The 11,981-nt window shown below is 39.0% G+C and overlaps 1 protein-coding gene across 1 annotated transcript; it reads right to left on the minus strand.

The window, feature by feature from the left end:
- Nucleotides 1-360: 360 nt before the first annotated feature.
- ANKS4B (ankyrin repeat and sterile alpha motif domain containing 4B) lies at nucleotides 361-11,397 on the minus strand. The gene is made up of 2 exons (XM_012644963.1): nucleotides 11,189-11,397; nucleotides 361-1,822 (listed from the first exon to the last, which is right to left on the minus strand). Exons 1-2 carry the CDS (start codon nucleotides 11,350-11,352, stop codon nucleotides 730-732), a joined length of 1,257 nt encoding a protein of 418 aa, XP_012500417.1. The 5' UTR covers nucleotides 11,353-11,397; the 3' UTR covers nucleotides 361-729.
- Nucleotides 11,398-11,981: the final 584 nt, after the last annotated feature.

Here is an 11,981-nt window from a genome sequence, read left to right on the forward strand (position 1 = left end):
CCCCACCCTCTCGCTTAGGTGCTGTATTATTCTGCTAGGACTGCCATGACAGAATGCCACAGACTGGGGGGCTTAAACAACAAACATTTATTTTTTCACAGCTCTGGAGGCTGAAAGTCCAAGATCAAGGTGTCGGCATGCTTGTTTTCTCCTGAGGTCTCTCTCCTTGGCTTGTAGATGTCACCTTCTCATGGAGTCCCCACATGACCTTCCCTCTGAGCACTCATCCTTGGTTTCTCTTCTTCTTTTTCAGGGCCACCATTCATATGGGATTAGGGATCCATCCCTATGACCTCATTCAACCTTAATGGCCTCTTTAGAGGCCCTGTCTCCAAATACAGTCACATTGGGGCTTAGGGCTCCAACATATGAATTGAGGGGAGGGGACAAAATTCAGTCTATAACAGGTACCCCATATTCTATTTCTGTCTTCACTCTCCCTACCTGCCAGTCTGTCTCTGTTCTCAGGCAGGAGTATTATAGACCCATTTCCATTACTTGTAAACATATAAACATCTGTTAAAGGATTAGATGCATTTAAGTAGACATCAAGCCTCAGGCCAACGAGGAACTTTAGTCTCCACCAATGGGCAAAGTCGTAGAACTAAGGACAGAACTGGAGTTAGAATCCCCAGGATGCATAGATGAGAAAGTAAGAATCAAGCTAACATGATGAGAGATTATAATTTTAAATCCAGCAGGCTCACCCTGTAGACCCAACACTCTCCATCAGAGGCTGGTGTCGATCAGATGCCCAGGCTGTTGTAGCACCTGCTTCCTTCTGTTGATGGCATTAAGAACTTTCTTCCTGGGACCCAGCTGCATTTGTATACTCTGAAGGTCTTCATCAGAGCAGAGCAACAGAGCTTCTAAATCAATCTGCTCTCTCATGAAAATGGGAAGGAACTCTTCCAGGTGCTGGGATTGCAAGAACACCTCCAGGGGAGCAGCATCAACCACATCCTCTTCCCAGTCCACTTCACCCTCATCCCAAGGCAGATCATCTTCAAGGCCATTTTCCTCTCCCCCTTTATCAGCCTCAGCTTCGTCAGCCTCTGCTGCTCCTTGTCTTTGAAGCAATTCACTGGGCATTTTAAATCCCAACTCCATCTCACTGTCTGAGATGTCTTCAGGACTTAATACTCTGCCCCTTCGAAAAACGATACTTCCTAGACCTGGACGTTTGAGAATGGACTCATGTTGCACACCGCCTTCCTCCTCTGCTGAGAACTGGAGCTTCTCTTTGAAGTCCCCTGAGAATGAGTCTTCCTCCTCCTCCTCTCTGAACACTTCCATCACGTTCCTCTGCCCACTTCTGCCTTCCTTCCCCACCTGCTCTGCTGTGTCTTTGTTTTTCTTTAATTTTATCTTGAAAGTGTCTTTAATGCCCTTGGAGAGTGACCCGAATGTGCTGGAAACAGAAGCGTATGAAAAGGATGAACTGGAGAAGGTGCCCTTGGAAGAAGAAAGAGTCCCAGATTCCTCCCTGCTGTTGGTGCGGGCCATCTTATTTTGGTGCTTCTCCTGGAGCCTGTCACACTCTTTGATCTGCCTCCTGGCATTCTTTTGAGCCTGCTCCTTCAGCCTGGTGACCTTCTTGGGGTTCATCATGTTCTGGGTCGTGGCAGCCTTATCCAAGAGAGTGACACATTCATTCTGCTCCCTGCTGGCAGCAGCATCCAGCGGGGACCGTAAGTCATTATCCAGGGCAAAGATGTTGGCCCCAAAGTTGACCAAGAAAGAGACGCAGTGGGCATGGCCATTGGAGGCTGCATAATGTAGAGGAGTATTTCCCCAGATGTCACATCTATCAGGGTCCCCTCTAGAAGAGAAAATATAAAAAAAATGTTGAACCTTTTTTTCTTAGAACATAAAGTCCAAAACATAGAAATAAAAATAAAGAACAAAATGCATGTTAATGCAAGCGTGTTCATCCTGCATTGACATTGTTGTTATGTGAAACCTGCTCTAAGACCGGACATGTCACATCTAGATACCACCTGGCCAGAAACAGAAAGCGCCCATCTCTACCCTGTGTCTCCTTTTCAAAAGCAAGAAAAGATTTCCAAGAAACTCTAGCAAACCAACTTTCATGTCTCACTGGCCAGAACTGGGTCATATGCCTAAGGGAAGGAAAATCTATTACTATACTTAACTTAGATCAATTAGAATTTCTCCCTGAAGCTAGGTGTGCTAGCTTCCAGTGATGTGTAGATAGTTCTCCAGTAACTCTACAATGCAATGATGTGGTGATAAATGTTTAACAAATGGCTCATTCAGGAAAAAAAATCAAAGCCCTGATTTATATTGTGTGCCAATTCCTATGGTATAAATACATCCATTGTGGCAAATTTCAAGCTACCAATGTGACATCACTGGACACAGAGTTTGGAAGAAATACACAGTAGCTTACCATCATAAGTTATTTCTACCACAGAAATCTAATAGATATGTATACTCTAAAGAGCATAGGTAATAATAAAATGTAGTAAAATAATTAGGAAATGATGAGTTTTGAGTGTTACCCTTTTAATATTATTTATTAAATTGTAAGTTTATAAAATTTTATTTTTAATAATGGCTATATTTAACTGACTGTCAAATTTCCTGAAAATTTAGCAATAACCTCTCACAAGCTAGTTCCAGCACGCCACTGCTACCCTCCCCTGAGTCACATGAGGGGAAATAAATAACTGAACAAAACTGGGTCTCTATCAGCAGGAAAGAAGACAGGAGTGGATTTTGGGTAGGTAGCAAACAGTGTCTATTATGATCATTATTCATTAAGAGTAGACTATCTCTATTCCTAAACTTACTTCCATGTGATGTCATTATCATATATGTAACTAGTTCTACAAGAGCTTAAGGTGGAATTGAGAGAGCTATTAGATGACATTAAGGTCAGAGACCCAATACCTGGTACAGAAAGAGGGACACAGTAGGTGCTCAACGAAGACCTGCGGAATGAATGAACACCTACTGGGATCCTACCCCAGGCTGCAAGCTCTCCTCGCCCATGAGACCTTGACTTGCAAACAGGCACAGATAAAAAGTAATAATTTATTCTCGACTGTGGCTCTGGCCCCATGCCACTACTGAGGACTCTGAATATACAGATACTAAAAGGTATCTCCCCTTGCCCTAGTCTAGACCTCAAAATTAGGATCTCACTAAACTCTAGCCAGGCTGTCTCCATGGAAGGAGGATAGTGAGTCTGAGAAGTCCTCTTAACATCCCTGGTGAGTAGAAGGAAGAAACAGAAGTGAAGAGCCTCGCCCTTGCAATTGTCCCATTAGTGCACCATGACCCCTCTGCTAGTTCCTGGCTGCTCAAAGTTTGGTCCCCAGACCAGCAGCAGAAGCATCACCTGCAAGTTTTTTAGAAACATAGAATCTTGGACCCCAGGCCAGACTTACTGAATTAGAATCTACACCTTAACAAGATCTCCAGATGATTTGTAGGCTCCCTACATGTTGAGAAGAGCTGCACTAGTTAATGAGGCCCAACCAGCGTCCTATCATTTGATGAATCAGATTTGTAACTGCTCCAAGGGAACCCCTGGCTGCCTCATGCTGTTTAGTTACCAAACACTGTCACATTCACTGCCACCAACCATCACAATCTCCCTCTTAGAGAAGGAGGGCAAGAATCATCATTACGGGAGTAAAATGAGACTCAGAGAGCTTAACTGATTTGCCCAAGGGGAACAGGCAGCACACTTTGAATCAAGCAGCCTCCAAGTCTAATCATCTCCAACACAAACATTAGATGAACACAACTCGGCTTTTCCACTTTACCTGCTACAAAGCCTCAAGCTTAGCTTTTCTAGGACTCAGTTTCCTCATCTATAAATTGAGAATAATTATATTACCTACTCATAGAGTTGTTATGTGAATTAAATAAGTTAATACACATGAAGCATTAGAAAAGTGGTACATAGTGAGTATTCAATAAACATTACTTATTATTAATATCATTTCCTTTGTCCCCAAACTCATAATCCTTAATTTCATGTTTATGTTTTCTCACATCCATCTAGTAAATTCCTGCAGCACAATAGCTCTTGTGAGGTTTTTTTTTATATCAGTTATAGTCTTACTTAATTTGTCAAATACTTATGCCCTGCTTCCTTAATTAGACAACATGCCTTAGAAGGCAAAGCCTATGTCTTTTTCTCCTTTGCATCACCTGTATCTCCTAGCAACCCAACCCAAAGAAGCCAAGCAGGTGATGTAATACCTGAATGGAGCCAAGTTTGTTCTTTCAACAAGGTCATAGTTAAGTACATGCTCCCTCTAGAGAGAACACCCATAGCTCAGCTATGGCAGATGCCACCTTGAATAATAGCAGAAACAATATTGCCAGAGCTTCCACTTTTCAAACGAAGCCAGAAACCCGGAATTTCATGTGAATTTTTTATTTTTATTTTTAAGTGTTGGCTTAATTTAAAAGAAAAATATAGTGAAGTTCAAATAAAACACATTTGTGGACTAGCTCCAGCAATTGGCAACCTCCTTCTGAGCAGAGAGAACAGTGTAAGCAGATGCACAGATGGCTGATATTATATGCCATATTTGGGAAACCAGGAGTATAGATCAGTGTGATCAGAGTGCATGGAGTTGGGGATAAGGGAAAGGACTAGGAAGAGAAAGGAAAGAAAATGAAATTGAATCTAAGGAAAGCAAATAGTATTAAGTAACACAGTTTTTTTTGGGCAGCCACTTTCAAGAAGGCTCTGATCGACCAGCCCGATTTGTTTTGGATGAAAGGAGACCCCTTTCAACCTTGGCACAGTCCTACATCTTAGGCGAGCACAGTGCCTCACCCCTAAACATGTGGTTTCACTTTTTATTTATTTTAACCAAACACCAGATTCAAAAGACTCCTTAAGTACCCTAGACATCAAAGAGGGATTGTGAAACATCCAAGACATTATTATAAACATAAACACTCTGATTAAATTTGCCTGAAATTATCTTTGGTTCGGATAAGTGAAAAACAAAATTATTGAGAGGAATGAGCTGTGGTGGGAATGTAGCAGTGTGTTAAGAAGTCTGGGTTAAATCTATATGCTTCAGGCCACAGACTAGTGGACTTTTTCCATTTCACTGATTCCTAAATGATAGTTTCAAGATGGGAGACAGAACGTGAAGAATATCTGAGATGACCTTAAAAGTGGGTTTTCTTTTGGGAAAATTACAAATGCAAAATTCTAAACTTACGGATGAAACTGGCAGTAAGATGATTGATGAGTTTTCCTAGTGCATTTAAGCTATTTACATTTGCAAAAATTCTATTTACAGATGACTTTCCAAATTTAATACAACTTAAATAAAAATATGTTCTACTGACAACTTTCACATGATCCTTCTAAATTTAATCCTTGTCATTTTTCACATTGCTTGATAAAACAATTGCACATACCTATCTGCCCAGGTATTCACAGATAGGTCCCCCTAGTCTGATGATCTGAGTCCAACACTGATGCTCTATGGTTTTCTTGGGCTAAGCTCAGTCTCCTGTTGATTTTTTCCTATTCCTTCTTTTTCCCCCAAAAGAGAAACTCACTGAAGAGATTTTAAAATAATCTACATTTTTGCCTTTGATTTTTGGTAAATCGATGCATCTGGACAATAATTTTTAAAGCTGCCTTGGTGTATTGTCACTAAATAGGCAATTTGCTTAAATTAAATTACTCTGTGCATATGTTCCTAAAGGGGATTTAATTTTTTGTGAGGTTCTCAGAAAACAAACATTCTTTCAAAAATGTTTTTCTACATAAAAAGGAATGTTGAGCTAATTAATAATCAAAGATATACAAATTAAAACTATGCACTACCATTCTTTTTGCCCATCAGATAGGTGATGATTGAAAAGAATAGTGATACTCAGTTTTGGCAGGAGTGTAGGGAAAGAAACACTGCTGGAGGAAGCATAGGGTGGTTCAAATTTCCTGGCATAATAAAAGACTGGATTCAAACCGTGTCATGAATAGGCAACTGCTTAAACAGATTATGGACTCAGTCTAAGTGTCCATCAATGGTTGAATGGATAAAGAAAATTTGGTATACATACATAATGGAATATTATTCGGCCTTAAAAAACAAAGGAATCCTGCCATTTTCGGCAATGTGGATTAACCTGGAGGACATGTTAAATGGAATAAGCCAAGCACAGAAAGACAAATACTGCATGATCTCATTTACACATGGAATCTAAAAAAGTCAAACCCATAGAAGAAGAGAGCAGAATGGTGGTCACCAGGGGCTGCAGGTTGGGGACTTGAGATGTTTCTCAAAGTATACACAATTTCAGTTAAACAGGAGGAACAAATTCAGGAGATGTATTGTAAACATGGCGACTATAATTAATAATAATGTATGATATACTTGAAATTTGCTAAGAGAATAGATTTTCAGTATTCTCACAGCAAAAAAGAATGATGTGATGTAATGCATATGTTAATTAGCTGGATTTAACCATTCCACAATTTAAAATATTTCAAAACATCATGTGTACACCACAAATAGACACAATTTTTATTTGTCAATTGAAAAATAACGAAATCATAAAACAGAATACCATCTGCTTATTGAAAATAGTAGCATAGATCACAATTTTTTTTCCTTTTTCATTGTTCCGTACATAATAGTTGTATATCTTTATAGGGTACATGTGATGATACAATGTGAATTAATCAAATCAGGGAAATTGGGGTATCCCTCACCTCAGGCATTTATCATTTCTTTATGTTAGGAACATTTCAATTTCACTCTTTTAGTTAAAGTATACCCTAACTTATTGTCAACAGATCTCAACTTTTAAGTACAAATGGTCCATGACATATTGTTAATTAGAAGGCTTCAGTACAGTTCATATACTATGATTTCCTCTTTATGGGAGAGAAACATACATGTGCATGCATGTGCTCAAAGGAAAAAGTCTGAAAGGATATATACCCAAATGTTGATGACTGTGAGAATTAATATGATTTTTACTTTATTATATATATCTTTCCAATATGATATGAAATGATATAATAAATATGTATTCTTTTAAGAATTAGGGAGAAAAAACTTATTTCCATTTTGGAAAATAAAACAAAACCAAAAATTCCATACATACTTTAAAGGTAAAATGAAATTTTTTTGTAATTGGGGCCATTATTCTTCCCAGTATAGGATAATACATGTAATGATTGTTTTCCATATTTAAATTTAAAAAAGAAAGCAAGCTTTCTAACAAAGCCAGAGCTTTGATATTAATGGTTACTACAGGATCCATTGTATCAATCAGGTAGTGACAGGTAAACACTCAAATCATCAAACTGAAATGAACCTCAATAGATGATGGGCTTCAAAATTTGATTTTTAACTTCCTTCTCTTTTTAACCTCCTTAAATCTAATTGGCAAGACTGGTTCTTAGGATTGACTATGGTCAAAATTGGAAGTAACCTATAAAAATTCTCACAAGACTTTGTTTTAGCCTATGCCAGGCCAACTTAACACAGCAGATCTCAAATGCTTCTGGGAGGAAGTAAACAAAATTCTGAGATGTACTAGAACCAATGAGAAGACAAGAGTTTAGAAGGAAGGACTAGGAAAAGCAGAGTTGGAAGAATTTTTGTGCCCATAGCCAGTGTTTAAGAAATATAAATGAATGGGCTGGATTTTGATATTACATTGAAAGAAATTATGTTACCATGTCAAATTAGTGGAAAAAGAAATGGACTATATAATTAATTGTATAAATAACTAACCACTTGGAGAATGTACAGTTAGATTATAACTTCAGATCTTAAATCAAAATAAGTTATATATGAATGAAATATTTAAAATAAAAAATGAAACTATAAAAGTACTAAAGAAAATATCAGCCATTATTTAGGCATGACCTCAAAGTTAGAATTATATACCAAAGATTGGTAGGCTTATATATACTTAAAATATATACTTTAAAAATATGTGTGTCTGCCTTCATATTTAAAATGTCTGTTGTCAAAAATATGAATTATATATTGTGAAAATAGTTGTAATGTATATGACAAAGGGTTGATTGATGTTGTTAACTTTAAAAGGCATTTTTTAAATCAATGAGAAATGTTGAAGACCCCAAAATAAGAGGAGGACAAGGTTATAAATATGCAGTTCACAAAAGTGGAATTACAATGACCACTAATCATAAAAAGAATTTCCAACCTCATCAATAACCAAAGAGAAGAACATTAAAGCCATACACACCAATATATAATTTTGAACTTAACAGATTGGCTTAATTGAGCCCTCGCTTTCTGAAGGACAATTTGTCAATACACACAAAAAAGTTTTTAAATGGTACATACGCTGCTATGGTTTGAAAGTTTGTAACCCCTCCGAAATTCATGTTGAAACTTAATCCCCAATGTGCTAGGCACAGTGATGCACAACTCTAATCCCAGCTACCCAAGGGGAACGGGAGGCTGAGGCAGGAGGATTGCTTGAACCTAAGAGTTGGAGACCAGACTGGGCAATACAGCAAGACCCTATCTCAAAAAAAAAATAAAGAAAGAAAAGAAGAAACTTAATCCCTAATATAATAGCATTAAGAGGTGTAGCCTTTAGGAGGTGATTGAGTCATGAGGACTCTGCCCTCATGATGGGGCTGGGTGCCCTCATAGAAGGGCTGGATGGAAGGAATTTGTCTCTTTTTTGCCCCTTCCTTCTCTTCTCCATGTGAGGACACAGCCTTTCTCTCCTCCAGAGGATGCTGCAACAAGGCACCATCGTGGAAGCAGAGACTGGGCTCTTACCAGACACCACGCTTGCTGGTGCCCTGATCTTGAGTGTCTCAGCCACCAGAACTATAAGACATAAATTTTTGGTTTTTATAAATTACCTAATCTAAGGTATTCTGTTATAGTAGCACAAATGGACACACAGCAATTGATCCAGAAATTTCACTTTGGAGGATTTATTCTCAAAAAGTATGAGCACAGATTTATGTACAAGGATAGTCATCACACTACTGTTTAAACTAGGGGAAACAAATCATTTGTCCAAGAGAGGAATTGACTAAGAAATATATTTGTTAACTAGAATATTAAGTTGTCCCTGAATATGTATGTTGACATGGTATATATACATATATATGTATATTTATACACAGTATATATATTAATATACACAATATATTTTAAATATATCAAAAACATAAATGTTAACAACATGGCATTATAGGGCTTTTTTCATATTTTGTGCATATATGTATGGTTTAATTTTCTGAGTTCACCTCATGTTACTTTTGTAATTAAATCCCAACAGAACAGTTATTGTGAGGAAACATTTCAGGCTTACAAAGAAGGGAGAGAGATTTAAGTGTTGCCACTTAAAGTGGACTTGAAGTGGAGCAAGAACTCTCTGCGGACTGAGAAAAACCCCAAGCCCTCTTTTAAGAGGACAAACTCACTCCCTGGTCTTGGAGCTACAGACTTCTTGCAGTTTGTGAAAGGAGGGATGCTTTTGGCAGATGGAGAAAGTCTGGGAAGCCTGGGCTGAGCGCAAGAAGAGGTGAGATGTGCAGGTTACAGACCTAGAAAAGGCTGAGTGGTGGGCGCGGGGGTGTCTGGGAAAAGGAAGTCTTAAATCAGACACGAGGGATGGGGAAGAACCGCTTCCCTCACTTCCTCTTTCAGTCTCAACTCGGGCACCTCCCCACCCCTGGGTTCCTCTTACTATCCCTGATTTCAAAAAAGATTGTCAGTATCCACAGCCTGCTGAAGCCAGAACCTGGGGCCTTGAATCTTCTCTTCCTTTTTCTTCCAACGTCCAGTCAATCCTTATTGACTCTACATCCGAACTGCCACTCGTGCCAACCATCCATCCATGGTTCCCTCTGTGACTAGCCTGGTCCAACTCATCCCATCTCGACCATTAAAACAGCCCCCATTCTCTCTGGCCACTACACAAGGACATGAGCAAATGCTTTAAATGTAAATCTACCTGGTGGTTCCCCTGCATACAGCCAAGACATGGCTTCCCAGACCCTTAGGATGAAGTTCAACTCCTTACCAGAGTTTACAGGGCTCTTTGTGATCTAATCTTACCTCTTACACCTGCCCTGTCCCTACTTAAGCCATGGCCAGCCATGCTCAACTTCTTCAGTCCCCAGGATGCACAGTGCTCTGCTTGGGGAAAACTCTCTTCCTTCCAACCAACTCCTTCTCATCTTTTAAAACCCAACTTAAACACCTTACCCTCAGGAAAGCCTTCCTTCACCCCTGAGATTGAGATAGATGCCTGTGTTATTTAGCACCCTCTACTTCCCCTTTTGTAACACCCATCACAGACAACCTGTTCATCTTCCCCTCTCAAATCTGATCACCCTGATAGGGATTGTATCTCTCCCATTGATCAAAGTGTCCCGTAACTTTGGCACATAACAGATACTAAATAAATATGTATCAAATTGAATTCACTTGGCTCCTTTATTTACATTTTTATTTTTTTCTTTCTTTACCCCACTTGAGATATACTTGCCAACACTGCTTAGCCCCTCTGGTAACAGGCAGAACAAGTAGAAGAAAAGAGATAGTTAACTCCTGTTATTAAAATCTAAGGGGAGGGAAGAGGCTGTAAGTGTAAGTATGTGTGTATATCTGCTATCCAGAGAGGCAACAGAGTTAAGATATGCTAAAGATCCCTCTTATAGCTTGTAAAATCAGCAACTCCATTCAAGAATCATAAGCTTTCACTGGGACTGAGCATTAATAAAAGGCTGTGGGATTTTAATGGCATAGATGAAAAAATAAAAGCACAGCATTTGTTCCAACCAAGGTGGACAACTTAAAACCAAGTAGAATAGTGACCTCTTTTTAAAGAGTAAACTATTTAAATTTTATGCAAAAGATTTTTAAAGGCATAGAATTAAAATATTCTCCCCTCACCACCCCCAATGCAGGTTAACAATGTCTTAGAGTTCAGGGTCTCTTCTCTGCGTGTGGCTAAGGGATTAGCCACTCCCATGGTGCCAGTTCTCAGTGAGAAAGGAGAGCATCTCTAGGCATAATTTTCTTCCTTTCTCTAAAGACCCAGTTATTCAGACAGTCTAGAAAGGACAAAGTATTTGCACTGACTTCCCTGCCTCTTGTTGCTGTCTGCAAAATCCTAGTGTAAAAACTGTTTCCAACCAAAACCACCGGATTGAATTTACCCTCTGCTGCAGATTATTTCTAGGGCTTCCAAGTTCCCATGGTAGGCTGCCAGGAGAGTGGGGGTCATGCCATCTTCATCAGAAAGATTTAGATCTCGCTTGGTAGCCTCTTTCAGAAGTTCCAGGTAGCTATCGCTAGCAGCTTGGTGGTAGCGAGTGGACATTTTTTCTGCTCACCAAAGCTTGGTCAGATAGCTCTCTTCAGGCAGAGCAGGATGTTGACAGGGCAACCTTCCTATTAAAGCAGGTTAATCAGTGACAAGGAAGAGTGTCACCCAAGGGCAAAGTTCATTCCAGCTTCCTTTCATGGAAGGTAGCCATGAAGTTACAAGGCAATGAACTTGGAACTTTTGTCTCTGGAATGGCCACAACATTGACTATTGAAACCTGCTGTATTCATCTTGAGTGTTTTTAGGCACATTTAATTTTTACTATGTCCATGAACAAGTCTTGAATGTAACATTGATTGGTCATCTAGGCACAGAATGTATGAAATAATTTCCCAAAAAGTCAGAATTAGTTTAGTTCACTGGGGAGGTCTTTTTTAAAAAACAGCTTTATGATATATAATTTATATATTACTAAATTTACCTATTTTAAGTCTACAATTCAAAGATTTTTAGTAAATTTACAGAGTTGTGCATCATTACCATAATCCAATTTCAGAATATTTCCATCACCTCCAAAAAATCCCTCATGCTCATTTGTAGTCAATTCCCATTCCCACTCTGAACCCCAGGAAACCACTAATCTGCTTTCTGTCTACATAGATTTGCTCATTATGGACACTTCA

The sequence above is a fragment of the Propithecus coquereli genome, unplaced genomic scaffold (assembly GCF_000956105.1).
Source record: "Propithecus coquereli isolate 6110/MARCELLA unplaced genomic scaffold, Pcoq_1.0 Scaffold223, whole genome shotgun sequence".
NCBI lineage: Eukaryota > Metazoa > Chordata > Mammalia > Primates > Indriidae > Propithecus > Propithecus coquereli.

Coding starts and splice junctions, on each gene's coding strand:
- ANKS4B (XM_012644963.1), bottom strand. CDS start 11,352: ATGTCCACTCGCTACCACCAAGCTGCTAGCGATAGCTACCTGGAACTT. Junction 1,823..11,188: donor GAAATAATCTGCAGCAGAGG/GTAAATTCAATC, acceptor TTTCTCTTCTAG/AGGGGACCCTGATAGATGTG.